We start from the raw sequence: 26,151 nt of genomic DNA on the forward strand, positions 1-26,151 counted from the left end.
CCATGTAGATGAAGGTGTGGACCTCAGCCCCCATATGGACGGGTCCTTTTTTATAATTTGGTTGGGGAATATAAAAGGACGATTCCTTCCCTTGAGAAGAGGCAAATTTAGTGTTTGGGCTTTGTATCTCAAACTTGAGGTCGCTATCCCAGTTCACCTACCATAAAGGCAATTTTCTATATTCAGAATATTTTTAGGTAATTTTCTAAGTTTATACAGTTGTCTTGGTGTAAAATTAAACTAATTAATGGGAACGGATACCTAAGCGACCTTGTTTTGATATTACCACTCCTCTTTACACTTTTCAGTCGCTACTACGATCCCTAACAAGAGCTATTAAGACTCCAGAGAAAAAAAAAAATAAAAAATGCACGTTTTGGATTCTTGGTGTGTTTGTTTGCTAAAGTAACACCAAAATAGATTATTAGTGATCCCCACTTCTTTTTTCAGATGAAATATCTCAAAAAAGACAAGATTTCATAGGTAACCTCCTCTCTCTCTCTCTCTCTCTCTCTGCTAACTTTCATCCACACATAATAAAGCTCATGGTTTTCCCAAGGTTTACATGACATCCAAAATCCTGCCCCCTTTCATAGACTTTACTTCCCAGGAGAATGCTTAAGCATCCAAACATAGAAGAGTAAAAAGATAAAAGAGGGTTCATAAATAAAGGGAAATGATTTCAACGCTCCTATGGTCTGATAAACATGCGCGCACTTGTTTGCTGTGTAGTATTATTTAAAGGGTTTTAAGAGCTTTTTGAGAACCTAGTACCTATCTTCTGACATCCCTTTAAATAATACAGTACCAACTAGTGGAGCGAGTGTTTATCAGAACACACTGAAGCGCCCAGAAATCATTTCCCTAAATAAATAGTTTTGTCGAACAAAAAACAAAGTTTCACGGACAAAGTCAAAAAAATCAAACTTGTTCTCGACGCTGCTGCTTCTGCTTCCATTGCTGACGTATTACTACCAAAAAGCGAAACATATGTCCTCAATAAAATACAAAAGCAAAGAAAAAAAGGGCATCTAACGAGGCCCTTTATGCATACTCGTGCCCATCAACAATCATTCTCCCATCCCAATAAAGGCAAAATGTCTGATTAAAATACACTACAAACAGACATACTTTCAAAATTCAAATACCCAAGATATTTTTCTTTCACACGGCCACAAGAGGGCCTAAGGCGGGAAGAAAAACACCAACACAAATAAAACATATTCCCCTTTTAATTCAAAGTGCTACTACAAGTAGAATTCATCAAAATCCCCAACTATGTAATCTTCTTTTTTTTTTTTTTTTGTACACATACTTTTATTACATGTAGAGACAGAAAAAGCTACTAAGTAATAGATAGAACAGAAGAAGAAAAGTAAAAAAAGCCAAAGAGTAGTAGAAACTAAACACATAAAATAAAACCCATTTCATATTTCCATTTTCTAATGATCAAGAGCATTGGGCCCAGAACAGTAACTCACAACAGGGTTCCAAACCCACTGCACTAAAAACTTCCGTCCGATCCCATTCATATTATACGTGGCACCATCATCACCATTAAAAAGCTGCCCAGTATAAGACCCACCCCCACCCGTTCCATAAATACCCTCACACAAATCAGCGATCTCCGTAGGAAAACTCGGGTCCTGACCCGCATACCACGCGTTCACCAACGGGTTAGTCGCCAACTCAGCAATCTCATGTGCAATCACACTCACCATCCCATCAACCCCAATATCCCCATTCGGCGATTTTAGAGGCTTCAAACCGGGTATATAACTCGGTACGGCAAATGGATAGGCACAGATGCCCGGACAATGAGTTGCAGAATTACCCACCCAGGCATACGGTAGGGTATACCCTACAATTGAAGGGAAGGTAAAATAGTGGAACCCACAAACCTGGCCACAGAAATCTTGCACGTATACATCATCTGAGGTGAGAAGGAGATAAAGCCCACCTTTAGGGTTTACCGGTAAGGGACGCTTACCGGCCGATACGGCACTCTTTATAACGGACTGGATTGAGAGGCGAGTGAGAGACTTGCCGTGGGAGTAAAATCGGTCGTTTTTTTCGGCTCCTAGGATTAGGGTTTTGGTAATGTTGGAACCGGTTTGGTCGGTGTAGAGACGTACGGTTTTCCACCAGCCGGAGATTGAGGGGGGTTTTGAATTGACGGCTGAGATGGAGCGGAGGAAGCCGCGGATGATGCGTTTTTTAGATGGCTGCCACGTGCCGTACCAGATTGTGTGGACGGTGATGTTGGCGGTTAGGACTGGGCCCATGTGGTACCTGAGGTGTACGAAATCGGATGAGCCCTCGTATTTTTTGGAGGTGCCGTAGTCGAGATCTAGGGTTTTGTTGGTGGTGGTGTTGAACTGGTTAGGCCACGGGCGCCATCCTTGGATAGGATTTAGCACTAGAAAGAACAGGGATAGGGAGAATAGAGCTACACAGGCCTGCCCCATGTTTGGCAAAAGTGGCAAAGAAGAAGGGGTTTTTTGTGCTTATATATAGGGGGGAGAGAGAGAGAGAGAGAGAGAGAGAAGGGGGACTTTTTATTATTTGTTTTTTTTGTTTTGGTATTTCTTGGGAAGTGTGCTATATTCGCGCTCTTTTCTTCCCTGGGCCACTCTACTCTGTTGTATTTATGAGTTATGAGACTAACCTTTTACACAATAAGGGGGTGGTTCAAGGAAGAAAGTGGGGTGAATATATGATTTCCGTATTTCTTTTTCTTTTCCTTTTCTTTTTTTTAAAAAAAATTTACTGAGGCGCCATTGATTTGCGGGTATTGGAGGACAGATGGGTTTTTAAAGTGTAGCAGCAAGATGGGGCCCACAACAGTGGAATAGAGAGATAGAGGGGTGTCATTGTCTCTCGCCCTCCCTCTTTTCTTTGTTCTGGTAAAGAGATTTTCGATTCGTTCGAGGGTTATTTTCGGTATTTCACGCTTCAAAGCTTTATTACAATTTGGGATTTGCTAGCGTCCATCGCATAAGCCATTTCGCAGCTGGTCTGCTGCATGTCAGACCACGCTAACTAATCCCAAAATGATGCTGATTCAAATTTCCGATGTTACCCTTCATCTTTTAAGTAGTATTACGCCGAAAGGCCAAAAACACGTGTCTAGGTTGGGCATTTTTTTGGTCTTTTTATTCTTCGTTAGTCCTGTTAAGACAAACTAGAAAAAATGCACGTGCTCCGCACACGTGCGATTGAAGTATTTCGCTTAATGATAGATAATTAAGGTATAGCTAAGAGTTAAGACTTCATTATAATTTTAATTAAAGGCTAAGAGTTCTAATAATGAGAAGGCGGAGAATGGAACAGGGAATAAAGAGGGATAATGATTGGTCTCAAGTTCGGCGGTTTTTCTGAGCAATGGCGGAGCTAATTGCGCAAGAGTGGGCCTCAGGGTGGGCTTGGAAGTGATTGACTATTTTGGGCATGGGCTGTAGTCATGGGCACAGCTGGAATGAGAATGACACTCCTTTTAAGAGAGGGCCCTTTTAATCTCTCACAAGGTGGATGGGGTCCACTAATTCTATTTTTTTGAAAAATTAAAAGAAATTAAAAAATAAATAAATGGGGCCAGGATATTTGGATTATTAAAACCATTGGTTTGTTGCCTTCCCAACCTACCCAACCGTAAATTGGTTGGGTCCACAAAATTATTATCTCCATGGGATGATTCTAACCCTCTATGCTGCATTTGGATTGCCATAATCATCAGTAATTGGAATTGGTATCCTATTCTAATTTTTTATTCCAATTCCCTTGGAAGCGAAATGGAAAATTTTAAAATAAAAGTTCTAATTAAAAAATTTCATTCCAACTGGAGTTGAATCAGAGTACCACATGTTGGGATGGGAAATAGATTTTGGCATTTTCCTCTCTGGGAAAGTTGCCTTGTTTCCTACGGTTTTGGTGGAAAGTTATGAATAGGAGGGCTTTTTTAGCTTTGTAAAACCTGAGATATAAAAAAGGCAACAGAGACGTTTTTGCTTTTGGCGGTGGGACACCCTTTGTGTGGCAGCTGCAAAGAGGAGATTAGAGAAAGAGAGAGACGGAAAGAGAAGGATAAAAGGGTTTTTTCTGGTGTTCCTCGGGTCTTTCTCTTGGGTTATCTTTTGGGTATTGTCTTGATTGAGAGGGCAAGAAAAGGGTTGCGGGTTTGTAGGTTCGGACTGATCCATTGTAATTCTTATATATTGTTGTCTCATAGAGAAAGATCCGTTCTCGCTCATGGATGCAGGCATCTGGCTGAACCATGTAAAATCTCAGTGTACATCTTGTGGCTTGTTTGTTTTTACTTTTTCGTTAATTTGTACACGATTGGATTGGATTTGCCTGGTGGATTTTCTCAATATCCTCCTTTAATTCTACCCGGTGTCATTTTTGTCCCACATATATATACCGTTCATTTTTTAACCAAAGTTCAGAAACAGAAGATGATGTTGATTCCAGAGGTTGATTCCAGGCCAGTAATGAACTTTGATTGTCGAAATCATGAATCAGAATCGGCATTCAATTCTACCTTGTAAATGGAACGGGATAAAAATTTAATTCCGACCTGGGTGGAATAAGAATACAACCACTTGGGCAGGAAACAAATTCTGGCATGTTTTCTTCTTCATCGATTCCGCTCTAATTTCAATTCTGCTCCCTTATTATGTTTACAAAAAAATCAGGTCGGGTGGAATCAGAATAGGATCATGAGATGAATTTTGATGCGGGGGCTATCCAAGGCGGAGAACAATATATGAAATGCTTAGACCATCCAAATACATGGGCCCACCTGTACTTTTGGTGCTAGTATTTTTCTTGCAAAGTGATATATTTGCCCATTTTCTTCCCTGGGCCACCCCCTTCTAGTGTTAAAAAGAGTTGTCAATTGTCATATATACACTGGAGGTGGTGGACCGTGGACGTGCGTACACGCGCATGCACTGACATCAACCATTCATGCCTCTCTCTCACTCTCTCTCTCTCTCTCTCTCTATCTCTCTCTCTAAAGTGTTCTGATCATGATCGGACGGTCCTCATATATGGAGGCCACCACTTGAAAACGAAATGGCCTGGGATCATGCCTTACACTATTTTGGAAAGTGGTTGTCTTTCCCTGAAGATTTTTCGAAGGATATCAACAGCTAAAAAGGAAAATTGTTGCGAAGAAGGACACCAACCCTGCAAATATGTACAACCATGTCGCATTTTAGAGTTTATGCTGGTGGGGTCCAATGACCACTGTTTAGGTATATTGTTGTCTACTGCACCATGATCAAATGATGCTAGCCCCTTGATCCAGGGTTATATGAAGTATTATTTTTTGAATTCCCCAGGAAAGGGTGAGTTTTTTGGCGGATTGGTCGTGGAGAGAATTTCCTTCAGAATTATACTAGGGCCGACCGGGGAACTGTTCGGGCTTGGAAAAATTTCGCAAAAAATTGCATTTGTTTTTCCTTTTACAAATATATATGAGGATGTGAATTCAGTTTCCACTACGATAAGTTTTACGAATAATATATGAGAAATCGTAATATAGGAACAGGTTTCTGAGCTCGAGCTCAGCCTGAGCTAGAGCTCAGAAACCATATCTCCCGTAGTTGTTTGATTCATCCAACCCATTCATTCTATAGGTTATGATTAGGAGTATAGTTTATGGTTATGGTTAGGATTGTAGGTGATGGTTAGGTTTATGATTTGTGGAAGTTTATAATGGATGGCTAGAAGATGTTCTTCTATAGATTGAATGGTTAGGATTATGGTACAAAGATGGTTTATTAGGAACACCTTGAGCAAAATCATCATCCCATCTCCAAGCAGGTTTGGAAACCGGTTCAAAGAAAGGAAGAGTATCAGTCAGCTCCTCAGAAAGTTACAAATGAAAATCATACCAATTCGCGTCCTTCAATAGCTTCCCCAAACAGCAGCATCAACTTCAAAAGGAACCTCCTAGTAATACCTTCACCCACGCATGGAAATAATTTTTCTGCTTTGGAGGACCTAGATCAAGATGGCAATGATCCCTGGCAAACGGTTAAAAGGAAAAAAGGAAAGCCTCCGGTTCTTCTTCTCCGGCCCTCTCCTTCATGTATTATGCATCCCTCTCAAAATTGCCCCCAAAACTCGGTTAAGTTTGGGAATCTATGGTGGCGGTTCTTTTTAGGTGTCTCTGTCAATCTCCGTATAGGTGGCTGGCTCGTGTGCTCAGTTTTCCCCCGTGTTCTTGTTGGACCTCTTGCCATGATTTTTTTTCCTGTTCTTTAGCTTGTTACTTTGGTTCGTATTTTGTTTTTCTCGTTATGATCTTTTAGCCTTATTTTGTTGGCTAGAGACTTTTGGTTGTTCCCCCTTCCATGTGTATGGGGGCTTGTCTCTATTTCTTCATGATGTATCTTTTTTCTTATATAATATATCTGGTAGGAGTCTGCCTAACCCCAGCTTACCCATCAAAAAAAAAAAAAAAAAAACACCCTATCTATGTGAGGTCCTATAGAATGAATGGGTTGGATAAGTCAAACAACTATGGGAGATGGTGTATTATGAACTCTAGCTCAGCCTGAGCTCGAGGTCAGAAAACTCGCCCTCATCGTAATATACATATAATTAAAAAATGTGGTGTTTTTAAATCATTTGTGACTTTTAGAATTTTAAAATGATGAATAAAAAATTGTGGATTTTTTTCCACAAGTTTTCTAAGAAATTTGTAATTATTTATGGCTGGCACGGCCATCTTCATTCAGTGTTATGGAGTGACTGTTCTCATTGTAGAACTACTTTTTTTTTTTTTTTTTGAGGGGGGGGGGGGGGGGGGCTGGCGTGGGGTAAGTTAGATGGTACTGAGCCTACAACTTGATGTCCAATATTTCCTTCTTTAACTGTATTAGCACAAAAAATTACTTGTAAAGAGAACAATATAAGGACATTTAATTTGATTTGATTAAAATGTTCTTTAATGGAAAATAAAGTGTGTGTTTTTTATTTTTAACCATCTTGCACTCCTAACCCATTCTTTTACTCACATGTTTTTAATTTATTTTGTGTTTATATTATGATGAATTATAAACTAAAGACATCCTTGCAAACACCTTGCAGCAAGGGCGCCACATTGGATCCATATAACCCAACTGTATATGTTTTTCTTTACCATTATAAACACAGTTGGGTGATGTGGCTCCAATGAGGCGCCCTTGCATTTGGGTATTCGCTAGGGTGCCCTTTCGTTTAGCATTTCTCTTATATATATATATTAAGATAAATGCTAAACTGAAGGGTGCCCTTGAAAAAATCAGCCGCAAGGGCACTCCCATTGGATCCATGTAATAAAGGGCATTAATTAGTCATTTACTTTTACATTTTTTGTGCCATTATAAATGCACTCTGAATACATTGATATTTGCATCGGTGCCCTTCAGTTTAGCATTCCTCACATATATAACAATCAAGTCACTCCTGACCTTTTTTTCTTTTAGTACCATCATTTGAACTTTTATTCTTTTACTCTTCAGTTTAGTGTTCCATTTAGATTTAAACCCCTTTTCTACTACTATTAACCTAAACTCTGATTTTTTTTTAAAATTATATTATTAAATTATTTACATTTATTTATCAATACATTTATTCAATTTCAACATCCCCATCATCCACTTTGCAAATCCCTAATTCCAATTTAAAACCACTTCTAACAGGAGTAGTTTTTATATGTGTTGCGCATGTGAAGTCTAGTATTTTTCAGAGAGCACAGTGGAGCCCATTTGTAGCCCATTTCATAAGAAGATCCAAACCGTTCATTTGCTGTGGCACAACATATGTTGTACTGTATAGATAATTTCCATAAGATCATTAGTGACTTCACACTTAAGGATAATGGACCTCACACTTAACTATATAAAATTGGGGAGTGATAAATCAACCCTCATATATCTTAAATCGACCCCCCTCTCTCTCTCTCTCTCTAACCGAGAGGAGAGACATAGGGGTCGATCTATCACTGCCCTGTAAAATATAAGACTTGCACAATTTAAGGACCAGACCAATAAGTGAGATGATGGATGAGAGATATTTAAGAATTGGACATAACTCCATATGCATCTGTTTTTCAAATACCATAATGAGGGCACCCGTCTACTCTCTCCTGTAGTCGCTTGTTTTGCGTGTCACAGTTGTCCTACTGAAGTTTCAGGTGTTTCATTTATTAGTCTTGCAACCTTTTCTCACTCCATACCACGGTGGTTCTTTCTATGCCATGGGAATGTACACGCCCCCTTTTCTTTACAGTACAAGGGAGTGGTCTGGGGAAGCAAAGGGGGCGCATATATCATTTCACTAGGAAAATGTTATAAACATAGGCCTCACTTATGCCTCACTTACATGCCATGATCGTTGATCCATAACTATAAGTCCGGCCTAAACAGTTGATTTTTGAAGCCCTTTATTTTAAGCAAGGGATGTTTGTTTGGGACAAGACCAAGATCATGTGGGTCATCTCATGATGTTCACCAAGATTAGTGGTCTTGATTTCCCGTACAAGGCAGGCATTACCATTGATCATGAAGGTGACTTTCTACCTATTCATTTTCTTTCATAAATGCTAAAGAATGTTAGTGCTGGATTTTTTAGGTTACCTTTTTGGCCATACTACTTTTTGTTAACATAGGTTGCATTTCGTTTAGGGGAGTGATAAATCGACCCCCATATATCTTGAATCGACCCCTTCTAACTTGGGTGTGTGAGTTATCCACCTGTACGTGTTCGGGCGTGTGAGCTGTCCACCTGTACGCGTTTAACGTCAGGTGGGCAACTCTTAGGACGTGTGACTTCTCCACCTGTACTGCAGGCCCACTTCATAGGATGATCCAAACCGTTCATTTGTTGGAACACAACTTAAATATGTTGTACACAGAATATGTGATTTCTTCTTTCTTTTTCATAGTTATGGATTTTAGGTATCAAAAAATCTAGATCCAGCCATTTTAATATAGGCACATAGTAATGTGGATTTATTTGTGTACTACTTAATATTTCAAATCATACATCCAATTTATTAGAATTCATAGAGATTTATAAAAACACTTAAAAGAAGATACCCTACAAGTTACGCTTACGCTTGCTAATAAAAAATTAGAAACAAATATGAATTTTGAAATTTGCAAAAAAGGGTGACAATTTAAACCTCTGGTAGCTTTCCCTAATGCTGAATACTCTTTGGATGATATGGTAGGGAGGGTGCAAAGTTAGGACACACTCCTTAGGATGACCAAATGAGAATTGGCCACATGTCTCCATTCTTTAATGAGCAATTGGGTTTAGACATCTCCTTGCTCAATAGTTCATTAAAGCCATCGAGATATGTGGCCTCTTCTCATTTTCAAACACCTCCAACACAAACTATTTTTTGAAAATTTCTTGTTAAACTGAAGGGCACCCCTGCAAAAAGCAGCAGGGGAGCCCCATTGGACCATTTGCACTTTGGTGAGATGGTCCAATGGGTCACTTTAGCATTCTTCGTAAGAGGATTATGAAAATTTATCTTATAACCATTGTTTTCAGGCCATATGTCTTGTTGACAATTCACCTCATTGTTCAAACTATTGATGTTGTTATCTGTTGTGATAGCAGGCCGGGGGGCGGGGGGTTATTTTATCCTTGGATTAGCTTGTTATCCTCTGTTCACATCACGTTAAGAATAACTCAAGTAGGTAGGGTATGCTCTTCAAGCAACGTTAGTCAGGCCCATAGATTTCTTCATGATAAAATTATCCAAGTAGAATAGCCAAACTAGAACAACTTATTTTGATTTTTAAGGCATAGTCTATAATACTTGGATTCCTCAGTTGGTTCTTCCTAACCATTTGATGCCATCGGTCGTATTGGTTTTCTCAGTGCAATATGTGATTTTAGCGGAGTCTCGTAGAAAAGTAGCCTTTATATTTTGAAATTTTCAACTAGAAACGGTTTTCCTGAAGAAAGACTTGCAGGAAATGTGCCATGATAGAATAACCTATAGACATTGTATGTATATATATATTTAAGGGGTAGGTTGGGGTGGGATTTGAATGTCTGATTGGGTTTTTAGATAGTGATAAGAAAAGGAGAGAATGATGTTAATGAGGAGAAAACAAATCTTCTATGTTGATTTTTCTATGTTTTGTATCTTAGGTACAACGTGTATTTATACACAAAAAATGTTACAACATAATTATTCTAGAGGCTTCCATAGAATCTTGGTGATTCATTTGTTTCTACCTATTTAGAGAAGACATTCCATCTATGTGCAGGGAACCTTCCAGAGACGTCCATAACTATTGAGATAAATCCAATCTCCAAGATTGCATGTCATCTATGTGCAGAAACTGTTCTAGAGTATTCCACAGATTTTAGGCAACTGCCATATATGTGTTCCTGCTGTCTTGGATATTCCCAATACTCCCCCTCAAGTTGGAGCGTGAAGGTTCTTGATGCCCAACTTGGCTAGAATGAAGCGAAAATTGTTCCGTCCAAGGGCTTTTGTAAATACAGCAGCCAACTGATTGGAAGACGCTACGAAGGATGGTGCAATGAGGCCCTGTTGGAGTTTTTCATGTACGAAATGGCAATCCAGTTCATGTGTTTAGTGCGTTCATGGAAGACTGGATTAGCGGCTATGTGCAAAGCTGCTTGATTGTCACAATATAAGGTCATTGGTTGGCTGTGATGAACACCAAGATCTTGGAGAAAATATTTGAGCCATTGAAGTTCACATGAAACCATGGCCATTGAGCGATATTCAGCCTCAGCAGATGAAAGTGCAGTGGTATTTTGTTTCTTGGTTTTCCAAGAAATCAGCGATTGACCAATGAAAATGAAATATCCAGAAGTAGACTTTCGCGTCATTGGGCAACTGCCCCAATCAGAATCACAGTAAGCGGTAATGTGAGATAGGCTTAATGAGGACAACATGATGCCTTGACCGGGGCTTCCTTTTAGATATCGTAGAAGTCTAATGGCTGCATCCATGTGAGGCTTTCGCGGTTGTTGCATGAATTGACTTAAGATATGCACTGGGTAGACAATATCTGGTCTTGTTATTGTCAAATAGATTAACTTGCCCACTAAACGGCGATATAGAGATGGATCATTAAGTAGATTGCCTGCTGAGTTGTCCAATTTTAAGTGTTGTTCCATTGGTGTATCAGTTGTACGTGTTCCAATAAGGCCCACAGAGTCAAGTATCTCTAAAGCATATTTTCTTTGTGTAAGGTAAATACCTTTAGTTGAATGGGCGACTTCAATTCCCAAGAAATATTTCAAGGGACCAAGATCTTTGATTTGGAACTTATTGTGTAAATATCGTTTGATTGTGTCAATGGAACTACTATCATTCCCTGCGATGAGAATATCATCAACATATACTAGAATGAACACATAATGTTGCCCGTCAAATCTGGTGAAAAGCGAATAGTCTGCTTGTGATTGATGGAAACCAATATGTTGTATGGCCGATGAAAGCTTTGCAAACCAATTTCTAGAGGCTTGCTTGAGTCCATATAAAGATCTGTTTAACCTGCAAACCTTATTCTCCCCCTGTCGAGAGAACCCAGGAGGAATATTCATATAAACTTCCTCAGTGAGATCTCCATGAAGGAGAGCATTGTTAAAATCCAATTGTTGGAAAAATTAAAGGCTCCAATCGCTCCTCGCGACGTTGCGTACGTGCAAAGTGCGCCTAAAAAAGCGCCAATAAAGCGCCACTATGCGCCCTATAGCCCATTGCCCACGCCGCGCGCGCGTGCGCGTGCGCGTGTGCGAACGGTGCGTTGCACCGTCCCGCGGGTCCAACCATGGGTTCAACCCAATGTGCAATCAACAAGAGTTAGAAAAGGTAGTGCTTTATAAGCCCTTCTCTTTCTTTTCTCTCATCCGATGTGGAACTATCTTTTTCAACTACACTTCTACATCCTTTTGTAAAAGCAAATATTTCCAAGAAAACTTTTTCTTTTTCCCAAACGCTTTTGATAAAACATTTTCCAAAACACTAAAACATGTAATATACATGATTTTGAAAATGCAAAATCATTAACAATCCCCCACCATTTTCAAAATCAAAGAAAATTTTCTCATCAGGCTTGGAAATCTTATGCATAGATGAAGGTATCTCTCGATTTGAACCTTCACTTAGTGAGGACATATCAAAGTTAACCAGAATTGCATAGTAGACGTATCTTTGAACTAGCTATTCTATTTGGTTAACCGGATACGTCTCACACACAAGATTTCACCTCTTTGGGCAATTTCTAAAACCGACACATGTACTGGCCTTGTGTCTATATCTTGGTTTCATGAGCGCTCTAGAGACTAGCCAGGTCTCATAGGAAGCGGCACCACTTCCACACTCACATAGGTAGGCTTATCAAGAGTGCCCCTGTAACTAAAACACTCCAACACTATGTTATAAGCCTATTAAGAGTTTAAATACTCAGCCTTCTCCTTTTAAACATTACAGGTACCAAGCACTTTACCTTGTGATGGCAAATAATATAGATTATAGTGCTTGCAGTCACTCCATATGATGTACTTGGACTCATTGAACTCAAGACTTGATGTTTATTCAAGTGTTGAGTTGATGTTCCATCATTGGTGACTATTGGTTAATGGCTTTAACCCCATCCCTAATGATGTTTTACACACCAGATCTCTTGCAAGAGCTTTAGTGAATGGATCGGCCAAGTTTTGGCTCGATCTCACAAAATCAATAGTTACTACTCCATTAGTAAGTAACTCTCTTATAGCACTATGTCTAAGTCCTATATGTCTGGACTTACCATTATAAACATGATTATATGCCCTTGATAGTGTGGCCTGACTATCACAATGGACATAAATCGATGGCATTGGTTTAGACCATAACGGAATTTCCAATAACAAATTCCGAAGCCATTCCGCCTCTTTACAGCATGCTGCCAGAGCTATAAACTCTGCTTCCATAGTTGAAGTTGTTATGCATGTCTGTTTCTTAGAGGCCCAGGAGACTGCTCCCCCACCAAGGGTGAAAATCCACCCACTGGTTGATAAATGGTCTATACGCTCAGTTATCCAACTAGCATCAGAGTATCCTTCTATTACAGTTGGATACCCACTATAACATAAACCATAGTCTATAGTTTTCTTTAAATATTTTAAAACTCTATAGACTGCATTCCAATGAGAAAAACTAGGATTACTGGTAAACCTACTAAGTTTACCTACAGCATATGCTATGTCTGGCCTAGTACAAGTCATAGCATACATAAGACTACCAATTACACTAGCATACCCTAGTTGAGAGATAGTCCTACCAGTATTAAGATACAACTTTATATTTGGGTCAAAAGGTGTTGAAATGGGTGAACATTCAAAATGGTTAAACTTTTTGAGAACTTTCTCAATATAATGTGATTGTGTTAGAATAAGACCATTATTCTGTCTTATGATTCTAATACCCAAAATCACATCAGCTTCACCCATATCTTTCATATCAAAGTTTTGAGAAAGATATGATTTAGTACTTTGAATGCTTTCAATATCGGTACTAAAAATTAACATGTCATCAACATATAAACAAATAACAACACCTTTGCCACCCTTAAATTTACTGTATATACATTTATCTGACTCATGTATCTTATAACCATTTGACACTAAGACTTTATCAAATCTTTCATGCCATTGTTTAGGGGCTTGCTTAAGCCCATACAAAGATTTGATAAGCTTACATACTTTATGCTCTTGGCCTGGCAGAATAAATCCCTCAGGTTGTTCCATATACACTTCTTCATCAAGTTCACCATTTAAGAATGCGGTTTTAACATCCATCTGGTGAATGTGAAGTTTGTATATGGAAGCAAGGGCAATCAACACTCTAATGGTAGAAATCCTAGCAACAGGTGCATATGTGTCAAAGAAATCAATACCGGGTTTTTGAGTAAACCCTTTGGCAACTAACCTTGCCTTAAACTTTTCTATGGTCCCATCTACTTTGATCTTCTTCTTGAAGATCCATTTACATCCTATAGGTTTAGACCCAGGTGGTAGATCAACCAAAATCCAAGTTTTATTACCCATGATAGAATCCATTTCGTCATTAATTGCTTCTTTCCAAAAAGCAGCATCTTGTGACTTTATGGCTTCTCCATAGGTTTGAGGGTCACTTTCTATGCTAAAGTTTAACAAGATAGAACCTTGGAGTTTTTCCCTTGTCCCTTCTACCAGGTAGGTTACAAAGTCAGGGCCAAAACTCCTATCCCTTCTATCTCTTGAGCTTCTTCTTATTTTACTAGGTTGTACACTAGGTTCACCAACTTCTGTTTGTGATTCTAAATGATGATCTACAGAAGTTGTAGGTTCAATTTCTTTAGGAATTGAAGTGAACCTATTTTCATAGAAAAAGGCATCTCTAGATTCAATTATGGTATTGACATCTATAAAATCATTGGGTTCTATAACTAAGAACCTATAGGCCTTACTGTGACTAGCATATCCCAAAAAGATACACTCAATACCCTTTTCACCTAATTTCCTTAACTTAGGTTTAGGGACTTTAACTATAGATCTACAACCCCAAACTTTAAGGTAACTTAAGTTTGGTTTCCTTTTCTTCCACAATTCATAAGGGGTTATATCAGATTTCTTACTTGGTACCCTATTCAAAATGTGACAAGCTGTAAGTAAGGCTTCACCCCAAAAACTTTTATTTAAACCAGAATTAACAAGCATAGCATTAATCATTTCAGTAAGTGTCCTATTCTTCCTTTCTGCTACACCATTTTGTTGTGGTGTATAAGGGGCAGAAGTTTCATGGACTATGCCTACTGATTCACAGAAATGAGGAAAGTGATATTCACCACCTCTATCTGATCTGAGACATTTAATGCTTGTTATACATTGGTTTTCTACTTCAGTTTTATAAATCTTAAATTTTTCTAAAACCTCATCTTTATGACTAAGTAGATAAACATAACAGTACTTAGAATAATCATCAATAAATGTAACAAAGTACTTTTTACCTCCCTTTGTGGGAACACTATGAATGTCACATACATCACTATGAATTAAATCTAACAAGTTAGAAGTTCTATCTACTTTAGGAAATGACTTAGTAATTATCTTGGTTTGCATGCATGTTTTACATCTATCTACTAAGTCATTTTCATATTTAGGAATTAAGGTTAACTTAACCATATCATTCATTTTCCTAGTATTTACATGTCCTAAACGATTATGCCATAAAGATAAAGAAGAATCCAAAACATAAGCAAAGACATTCACTTTATTGATATTAAGTTTGAACATCCCTTCATACATATATCCCTTCCCAACAAAAGTACCCCCCTTAGAAAGAATGAACTTGTCAGATTCAAATACAAGTTTGAAGCCATTCTTGTTGAGAATGCTTCCAGACACTAAGTTCTTTCTAACTTCTGGTACATGGTAGACACCGGTTAGAGTGAGTCGCTTGCCGGATGTGAACTCAAGTTCCACCTTGCCCTTCCCTTTGACTTCTGCTGTCGACGAATTTCCCATGTATAACACGCTTCCATCTTCAACTGTTTCATAAGTTGAAAACAGGTTCCTGTCTTTACAGACATGCATCGTCGCACCAGAGTCAATCCACCAATCATTGCCATCTTCAAGCATATTTGCCTCTGAAATCATGGCGACAAACTTTTCTTTGTCTGTTGGTGCACCCGACTTCTTATCCTTAAGAAGTCGGCACTCACTCTTGTAATGGCCTGGTTTGCCACAGTTGAAACAAGCACCCTTTCTTTTCTTATTCTTATTAGTATTCTTTTCAGGGTGTTTGTTTCTCTTCCAATTGCCTTTTCTTTGTTGGTTCGAATTCTTGACATTTTCCACCAAATGGATCTTAGAGGATACAGTTTCATTTTCTTTCTTGTCTCTGATTCTTGACTCTTCCTCAATCCTGAGGCATTGAGCCAAGTCTTCAATAGACATTTCCTCTTTCTTGTGTTTTAGACTTTTTCTAAAGTCTTTCCAATTTGGTGGAAGTTTGTCAATAATTGACGGGACAATGAAGGAATCATCAAGAAGGATGCCTTGCAAATGAATTTGATTAATTACATGTTGTATTTCATGTAATTGATCAATAACAGACTTATCATCTACCATTTAAAAATTTAAAAATTAACTCACAGTGAATTTCTTGCTACTAGCGTCTTCCGCCAAGTATTTGGCTTCAAGTGCATTCCAGATTTCACTTGCTGATCCCATGCCTTGATATATGTCAAATAGTATATCTGACATAGCATTTAGGATGTGCCCTTTGCAGATGTAGTCATCCTGTTCCCACTTCATCCTTGCACGAGCCTCCGCCAAAGTTTCATTTTCATTTGCTGACGGCTTTAGAGTTGTGAGAACATGGACCACTTTGAGTGATGTCAAAATGAAGTGCAGCTTCTTCTGCCAGCGCTTGAAATTTCCTTTGTCGAAACGTTCAAGTTTGACAAAGTCTTGGGTCATTTGACGAACTGAATAAAGTGCCATTGAAACAACAGTAGAAAATCTTGTCTTAAGATTGTTGGAAAATTTGTTGAGGGTACTGTTGATGATAGAAAACAGAAACTTGTTGCTTCAAGGCGTGATATCACTTTCCTTAAGACAAGATTCGCCCCCACTAGTAGTGTGCAAAGGGGATCCGCGAATTGCCTCCAAGATACAATGAAGCCTAGTAGGGAAGCCCTACTAATGTTTGATGACGCGTAGCACTAGCGGAATCAAACCCGAAATGCCCTTCCGAAATTTCAAGCCTTAGAGAAATCTCTAGATTCTGTTTCTGCAGAAAAACAGTATCTAGAACAGTAAACAAAAGAAAAACAGTATGTAGAAATACTTGGGGATTTTAGTAGGAGTGTAGAAGAGAGTGTAAAGTCAGTCAGAATTGCCAATTCGATTTCTATTTCAAATGACTGAAGTTTGCACATTTTTATAGACCATCTGGTGTCTTTTCAGTGTGAAAAACACCTCTACAGGGCACCTTTCCAGAATGTTTGAAATCTGACCGTTAGATCGCACCCATTGATATTGAACGGTCCTGATCGATCCTAGATGTGACTGTTGGCTTGAGTAAAATCCTCTTTCCAACCCAGTTATCGTTAGATCAATCATCTATGGTGTGGATCGCACCCCCTTGGCACATGACCGTTGGGGAAAGGGACACAACCCATTTGATCACACCCTTTGACCGTTGGAGTCATGGGCCCGTTGGGCCGACCGTTAGGCCCGAACCGAAACGGGCCCACCGTTAGGCCCGAACCGAAGCCCAACCCAACTGAACCATTCGGCTTGATGGGCCTGCGAACCATTTGACCCACCCATCCGACCGGTCCATCTTCATCTTGATCCAACGGTGCAGATCAAATCTGGAAAAATTAAAGGCTCCAATCGCTCCTCGCGCCAATAAAGCGCCACTATGCGCCCTATAGCCCATTGCCCACGCCGCGCGTGCGCGTGTGCGAACGGTGCGTTGCACCGTCCCGCGGGTCCAACCATGGGTTCAACCCAATGTGCAATCAACAAGAGTTAGAAAAGGTAGTGCTTTATAAGCCCTTCTCTTTCTTTTCTCTCATCCGATGTGGAACTATCTTTTTCAACTACACTTCTACATCCTTTTGTAAAAGCAAATATTTCCAAGAAAACTTTTTCTTTTTCCCACACGCTTTTGATAAAACATTTTCCAAAACACTAAAACATGTAATATACATGATTTTGAAAATGCAAAATCATTAACATTGTTAACATCCAATTGTTGGATGGGCTACCCACTTATAGAAGCTATGGCAAGTAAGCAGCGTCCAGAAACAAGCTTCGCAACTGGAGCAAATGTCTCATGGTAGTCAAGGCCTTCCACTTGGGTGTAACCCTTTGCAACAAGGCGAGCCTTGTACCGTTCCACAGTTCCATCAGCATGGTACTTAACTTTATATACCCATTTGCATCCAATTGCCTGTTTCCCAGGTGGGAGTGAGGTAAGGGTCCAAGTATTATTATCCTCAAGGGCTTTAATTTCCTTGTCCATCGCTTCCCGCCATTCTGAGACTTTCACAGCCTGAATAAAGGTGGTAGGTTCAGGTATAGTTTGAATTGCTGCAAGGAAGGTTTGATGAGAACATGAGAATTTTTCAAAGCTCATGAGTTGGATAATGGGAAAGCAGTACTTGTAGTATCCTGTGCCGAAGAAGACGATGTGGATGGGGTAGAGTTTGAAGGCTGGCTGAAGGAGCAGTAATAGTCTCGGAGGTAGGCAGGAGGTTTGTGGGTTCGATTAGACTGTCGAGTTTCGACTTGAATGGTGGGTAAAGCTAATGTAGATGTGGGTGGTGGGGTAGGACGGTATGGATTGGTCGAGATTGTTGGGGAGGAAAGGCTGGTGGTGGGCTGGTGGGGTGTTGTGTGGTAGAGGGTGTACATATAGGAATGATTGGTGGTGGGTGTCCAAGATCAGGGGCAGGTAGAGGTAATACTCGGTTGGGATTTGTGGCATTGTGTCGATCATTGGCGAACGGGAAAATGTGTTCATGAAATTTGACATCATGGCTAGTATATGTCTTGCGAGTTTCCATATCGAAAATACGGTAGCCCTTTTGGGCAAATGGATAACCAATGAAAACCCCTGGTTTGGCTCTTGAATCGAATTTGTCACGGTGGTGAATGTTGTAAGAAAAACATAAACAACCGAAGACGAGGAGATTATTATAATTGGGTTTAGACTTGAATAAAATTTCATGTGGGGACCGATCATGCAACAATGGAGAAGGAATCCTATTTATAATGTAAGCTGTGGTGAGGACACAATCTCCCCAAAATTCAAGGGGAAGATTAGCCTGGAAGCGTAAAGCCCGTGCAACTTCGAGCAGATGGAAGTGTAAAGCCCCTGCAACTTCGAGCAGATGACGGTGTTTACGTTCCACTACACCATTTTGTTGGGGTGTAGCAACACAACTGTGTTGATGTATTATTCCTTCATTATTTAGAAATGATTGGATATCTTTTGAGAAGAATTCACTGCTATTATCAGTGCGAATACATTGAATTTGAGTATGGAATTGGGTTTTAACAAGAGAATGAATAATTTCAAATAATAATTAGTTTGAGCTTTATATTGCATGAGATATATCCAGGTTGCTCTTGAATAATCATCAACAATGGTAAGGAAAAATTTAGCACCACAAAGTGATGGAGTGGAATAACCTCCTCGAATATCAACATGAATTAAACAAAACGGAGCATGTGAAGTAATTTTACTCAAAGGAAATGAAAGTCTAGTTTGTTTTGCAAGTGGACAAACATCACATAGATTATTCTTAGAACTGGAAATTAAAGGTAAAGAAGAAGCAAGATGTTGAAGACGAGAAGGAGAAAGGTGCCCTAATCGCCAATGCCACAAATCAAAAGTTTTGATAGAAGATGTTGAGAGGGCAAATGGCAAACAAGGTTGATGAAATTTGTATAAGCCCCCTTGTTCTTTACCCAATCCAATCGTCGTCTTCGAGGACAGGTCTTGCAAGATACAAGAATCAGGATAAAATGTAATGGAGCAATTAAGATTCTTAGTGAGTTGGCTAACAGATAAGAGATTTTGTTTAAAAGAGGGGATGCATAAAACATTAGATAATGGTAAAGAAGGGGATAAATCTAAGGACCCAATATGAGAAATACCGGTGTATTGTCCATTGGGTAGAACAACGGGTTTGGAAGAAGGAAATGGAAGGCAATGAGATAGCAAAAAAGGATCAGACACCATGTGGTCAGTGGCACCACTATCAATAATCCAAGATGAAGTTGAACAATGAAGAGAATTTAGATGCTTACCAGTGAGATGAACTGCCGAGTTGGAGGTACCTGGAGTGAGGAGAGAAGGGAGTTGTTGATGTTGCTCAGGTGTGAATGTCAAAGAGGACGAGGAAGACAACTCACGATCACCAGGAAGGCTTGTAAAGGAAGAGACCTGTGCGGCAGTAGATTGGAAAAAATTACGCGGTCGCTGAGATTGGCCACGGTTGGGAAACTGTTGCTGACGTGGCTCTTGTTGCTGATGTGGCCCTTGTTGTTGATAGCGATGATGTGACCCTTGTTGCTGATGTGACCCTTGTTGTGGTTTGTTGTTTCCGCGTCGCTTGGGGAAGCCATGAATGAACCAACATGAATCAGTAGTATGATTGGATCAGTTACAGTGAGCACAGCCACCAATGTATTGTTGGGTAGGGGAATGCTGAACCGGATGAGTATTGTAAACAGTCATGGCCGATGTTTCAACCAATGATTTTGGTTGAATGTGTAGATTTCGCTGCCTTTCTTCCTGGAGGAGGAGGTTGTATGCTTTATTCACAGGAGGAATAGGTCCATGAGTAGTATATGACTACTAACTTGTGAATAAGAATCATTGAGCCCCATCAAAAATTGCATTAATCTTTGTTGTTGTTCAAAAGCAGTAACATATTTTGAAGTACCGCATGAGCATGGTGGGATGGCAGATATGGAAGAGAGCTCATCCCAATATGATTTAAGTTTGCTGAAGTAGGTAAGGATAGAGGTATTCTCTTGTTGGTGAGTTGCAATGCAACGTGTGAGTTCAAAAATTCTTGGGGCTTGGCTTTGGGAGAAGCGATCTCTAAGGTCAATCCAAACATCATGGGCTGAGGAACCATGAAGAATACTGTCTACAATATCACCATCAATGACATTTAGAATCCAAGAAGTGACCATGTCATTCGCACGGTCCCAGGATGAAAAAAGAGATGAACTAGTTGGTGGTCGAGGCAAGGAGCCGTCAATAAATGCAAGTTTGTTTTTCGCATTGAGGGCCATTTTCAGGGTACAAGACCAGTTATAATAGTTGTCTCCGGTCAAGGGTTTGGAGACAAGAATAGCACCGGGACTATCGGAATGGTGGAGGTAATATGGTGATGTTGAGTAAACATCAATTGACAGAGATTCAGATGGGTTTTGATTTGTGGTGGAAGTGTTGTGTTCAGAATCCATGGGGAGGGGGGTGACGAAATCGAGCGAAGAAAAAAAAATTAAATAAATAATAATAAGGAAGAATGAGGGACTACAATGAGTACCTCTGTTGTTCTTTGGAATGAAAGAGGGTTTTCTCGTGGAAGAACGAAAACAATATTAGAATTCCCTTTGCTTTGATACCATGATAAGAAAAAGAGAGAATGATGTTAATGAGGAGAAAATAAATCTTCTATGTTGATTTTTCTATGTTTTGTATCTTAGGTACAACTTGTATTTATACACAAAGAATGTTACAGCATAATTATTCTAGAGGCTTACATAGAATCTTGGTGATTCATTTGTTTCTATCTATTTAGAGAAGACATTCCATCTATGTGCAGGAAACCTTCCAGAGATGTCCATAAATCTTGAGATAAATCCAATCTCCAAGATTGCATGTCATCTATGTGTAGAAACTGTTCTAGAGTATTCCACAGATTTTAGGCAACTGCCATATATGTGTTGCTGCTGTCTTGGATATTCCCAATAGATAGCTTTCACGGTGCGGCATCTAGTCTTAAACTGATGTTGTGATCTGACTAGATTTAGTTATTTGGGTTTTAGCTTGAAACAAGTTAAAAATTTTAACACAGTGTTTACACCCTCAAATTCAAATTTGAAAGAAAGATCACATGTCGATGGCAAAAGGCTGAAATTCGAAATTTGAAAGATGAATCACATGCTGATTGCAAAAGGATGAGTAGTTCCAAAATGCTCAGCCGACAACTACTGGGGCCAAAGTGTGTAATTAAAGGGGGAGAGAAATTTCAAAATTAGCTCGCAACGTCAGCATACAGCTTGTATCTTATCCAGGAGTAGTTTGTTACTGAGATCTTCTCCTTTCCTTTATCTTTTCTTTCTGCAATTCGATCGTGTATGGTGAAGACATAAATGGGCATTGTCTCGAAGAAGCTATTCTCTTGTCTTGTTGTTTGGTGAATTTCCTTTATCTTTACACTAAACGAATCATTAAAGTCCTTGTTCTTAAGGCAATCAAACTAACAGTCGTTTCATTGTAGTTTGCACATTACTAATAATCAAGTTGCATCTTTAATTAATTAATTGGAAAGGCAATTAAAACCTCAGATCATGTGTAGGCATTTAAGACCTTCCTATGATTGTTATCTTGTGCGAAATGATTCGGGGGATGAAGTTGCTGCTGAGGGGAGTGCCTAGTATATGGGGCTTGATGCCTAGGATTTTCTTATTCATCAAACCCTCCCATGTTAACCTCTTCTTGTTCAGACACATTCGAATTTTGTTGCAATTTTAATTATGCATGAATCGGGTAAAAACAGCCCCAAATTGTGCAAATTTCTCACTGATCCCTGTCATCTTCCCATCATGTTTTTTCTCCTATTCGCCGAATCATTTCTTCATGTCCTCGATTCAACTCCGTTTGTTGTCGAATAGATTCCCTAACATCGTCAAACGTCTTATTTTCCTTTCCATCTTCACTAGTCTTAGGACCCAATGCCTTTGTTGTAGGCATAGCTCTGATACCAAATTGGTGGAGGTTTGGTACCAATTTATGATAAATCTACTCCTCAAATCCTTCAAAATTGAAGAATTTATATATATGTTTTTTTTTTTGATGAATTCCAGGAAGATATATTTAACTCCAAAACTCTTGACAGTTAAAAAACACCATTCGATAGAAATTTTCTGAACCACTACCTGATTTACAACAAGTTTACTTTAATTCAAGATGCGTATGTCTCTTCAAACACAGACACTCAGTGTACTTCAATTCTTTAAATAAATCTTGCAAATAAACGAAGATTATTGCAGAAAAATTATCATGGCTACTAATCTAATATGGCTGAAATTACATTCAAAACAAAGTTTAACCCAGATTGATTACAGTTGTGGATTAACCCTTCAAACCACAGTCAAAATCTGCCGCAAAATGTCTTCTCAGTTGAAGCTTTCTCCTCCAAATCCCTATAATTAAAAACAGCAAGGCTGCACAAGACAAAGAAAAGAACTCCAAAAAAATATTTCTTCTCATTAAGTGGGCTTTACATTGATATTTATATCCCTTCCTCTTTGACACCCACATTAAAACCCTTAACTCCAAACGTAATGAAGTAGGCTATATACTTTTCCTCTTTGACGCCCATGGACATAGGCATCTTGGTCGAACCATGTAAATATCATTGTTCATCTTGTGGTTTGTGTTTATTTTACTTTGCCGTTAATCGGATTGGGTTTGCCCGGCAGATTTTCTCAACATAGAGGCATATATTAGCTCGGGGAACCTTGAGAGTAACACATGCCATTATTCTCTCTCAAAATCAGGAAGCCTATCTGAACTTATGCTGCTCTCTCAAGAAACCTGCCTTTACTGAAATATATGAATGTCATGTCCACCTCACTATTCTCAGCAATGAATAGGAAGCTTACTTTTATTCTCTAGCGACCAACTGAATAGGACGCTTACTTTTATTCTCTAGCGACCAACTGAATTTGAGTCCTGTTCCTCACTCTCAAATGTATCAATCCTTAATTGGTACATAATCATGTAAGTGAATACATTTCTCTAGTACAGCTTTCCATTTTCATCTTTGTGCTGTTGGTACTTGCTACTCAATGGTAATCTTCCACACCAATCACACAGATCCAAGGTGTTACTAGCATAGTCAGTTAGTCACAAATATCTCCGAGATTTTCGAAAATACTGAAAATATCGTGATATTTTGCTCTCTTTTTTTTTCTTCTTTTTTTATTTATAAAACGCCATAATACTGATTTTTTTTCTGAGTTTTTGAAAAGTCATTGAGATATCTTCATATTTTATTTTCAACACGGAAATATCACAAGTTGAAGGGAAAGTTTTTCACGATATTATTTATAGTCCTAAATTTGTTATTAAATTTATATTTTTATATAAATTCAAATAATTTGTTTTCCCAAATTTTTCCCTATATAAACCCGACCAAGTTGAAGGGAAAATTTTATAAGACAGCTGTGAGGCATGCTGTACGGCCCAAAATGTTGGGCCACCAAGAAGCAGCATGTGCATAAGATGAGTGTAGCGGAGATGCGAATGCTTAGATGGATGTGCGGCCACATAAGGTTAGATAGAATTAAAAATGAACACATTCGTAAAAAGGTGGAGGTGGCACCAATTGAGGAGAAGATGAGAGAGCACTGCTTAAGATGGTTTGGAGATATCCAACGTAGGCCTTTTGATGCTCCGGTGAGAAGAGGCGACTCGTGCCAAATTGATGGAGTAAAAAGAGGTAGGGGCAGACCAAAAACAACTTGGGTAGAAACAATGAGGAAAGACTTGATAGCTAAAAACATAATAGAGAACATGAACCTGGATAGGATAGAATGGAAGAAATGATCTACGTCCCAACTAGAGCTAGGATTAGAGCCGGATAGATTCCTTTCACATTCTTCATGAAATTTTTCTAAAGGATTCATTTAGCTGACCCCAACTAGTTGGGATAGAGGCTTTGTTGAGTTGAGTTGAGTTGAGTTGAGTTGATAAACCCGAAATTAACAAAAAAAAGTTAAAACTTTCCCGAGAAATACCATTCCCGCAAAATTCTCGAGACGAATATTTTTTGACTATGACTACCAGAACAATACCTATCATCTGTGCCTCTAACTCCATGTCCTCGTGCAAAGTGATCCAATTTGCTCTTGGGATCAACGTTAAATTTAAATCCCCTGATATCGTAATTGAGCTACAGATTGCATTTTGTGATAGCTCCCCGTCACTGACTACAGAGTGTTTCCAAGCTAAGTTAATTCCAAATATTTGTGCTATTTGTTATTGTCATCATCTAAAAATGGTCCTTAACTTTATAGATATAGGATTTGTCTGATATTGTTCATCAACATCTTAGATATACAATTTATGTGAAATCAGATGACGACTTATTTCATGATTTCATTCTTTTAACAGATAATTGGGCTCGGGCATGATTTGAATTGCTCCTTAATCCATTATTGTAACCAGCACTGGCAATTTTCTTTTCCATTTGCGGAATGAAAATGCTAGAGCTGAACAGGAATCAAGAGCTTTCGAATGGAAAATAAAAGAACTTGGTCCTGTTTTGGATTGCAGGAATTGTATGGAAAGGTTTAAAAGAGGAAAACTTGTTCGGAATTCCCCCCCCAAAAAAAAAAGTAACTTGACCCACCGCACCTCTAGTTTTATTTAGACGGGCCTTCCTATAATGATATCCCTGTAACTAAGCCGTGACCATATCCTTTCCCTCTAAATTCTCTGTAAACAAAAAAAAATCCAAGGAAAAAAAATTCTGCAAGAAATGATTTTCCTGCAATCCAAGCACGACCACAGGCAATGTCCCATATCAGTGGCTGAAAAGTTCATCAATCTGATGGTGCACATCAGCTGATCAGAGCAATTTAGCTAGTGTTCTTTAACACTCCGGAAAATCAAATTTCCAAAATTTCCTCTCCTGGGTAGGAAAAAATTCGAAAAATTGTTTTGGCAAACCCGGCCAGCTTGGTTTGTTACACTTTTTCCTGCCTCTAAAGCGAAGCAGAGTCATCCCACAAATTATGTTTAGGAAATCCAATATGGGGCTGCCTAAATTGACACTACAAGATAACAACTGAACTGTTCTCACAATGATCAAATTGGTGTTATAGCCTTCATATAAAGGCATGAAAAGGGCTTACAAATGGCTTTCATAACATCAAATTGGTGTGATAACTACTTGTTTCCCATGGTGTCAGAGCTATAGCCTCATCCAACAACCCCTCCAGCCCCCCGTCAACTACCATTTTTAGTATTGAACAAAAAAAAAAAAAGGGGATCACACTTGAGGAGAGCTAAAGTAGAAGATTAAATAATACTAACAGCTTAAGTTTTGGGAGTAATTGGTTGTTTAAGCTACTTTCATGGTAGAGTGAGAAGTGCATAGTATTTTGAATAAAAACACACAAGAATCAATTAAGGTAATGAGTTTGGTAAGAGACGCTCTCATCTAACCATCCCATATATGTGATGATGAAAACAGGAGGGTAGATGGGCAGGTAGAGAGTGTTGAAGCGTGATGCCATCTTCCGCAAGCACTGATTTATTAAATTATTCTGTTGCCAAAAGGACAAAGGACCACCTCGTGCTTA

General features: G+C 39.0%; 1 protein-coding gene across 1 annotated transcript; it reads right to left on the minus strand.

Annotated features, from left to right (window-relative positions):
- Positions 1-1,212: 1,212 nt before the first annotated feature.
- Positions 1,213-2,503, minus strand: EXL3 (EXORDIUM like 3). Its single transcript, XM_077379383.1, has one exon. The coding sequence runs from the start codon at positions 2,466-2,468 to the stop codon at positions 1,443-1,445; it is 1,026 nt and encodes a 341-aa protein (XP_077235498.1). The 5' UTR covers positions 2,469-2,503; the 3' UTR covers positions 1,213-1,442.
- Between the last annotated feature and the right edge of the window lie 23,648 nt (positions 2,504-26,151).

The sequence above is a fragment of the Tasmannia lanceolata genome, unplaced genomic scaffold (genome assembly GCF_043159265.1).
Source record: "Tasmannia lanceolata isolate RefF3 unplaced genomic scaffold, GAP_Taslan_0.1 ptg000005l, whole genome shotgun sequence".
In the NCBI taxonomy this organism is placed as follows: Eukaryota; Viridiplantae; Streptophyta; class Magnoliopsida; order Canellales; family Winteraceae; genus Tasmannia; species Tasmannia lanceolata.

What these genes read in the sequence shown, in the direction of transcription:
- EXL3 (XM_077379383.1), bottom strand. Translation starts at nt 2,468, where the DNA reads ATGGGGCAGGCCTGTGTAGCTCTATTCTCCCTATCCCTGTTCTTTCTA.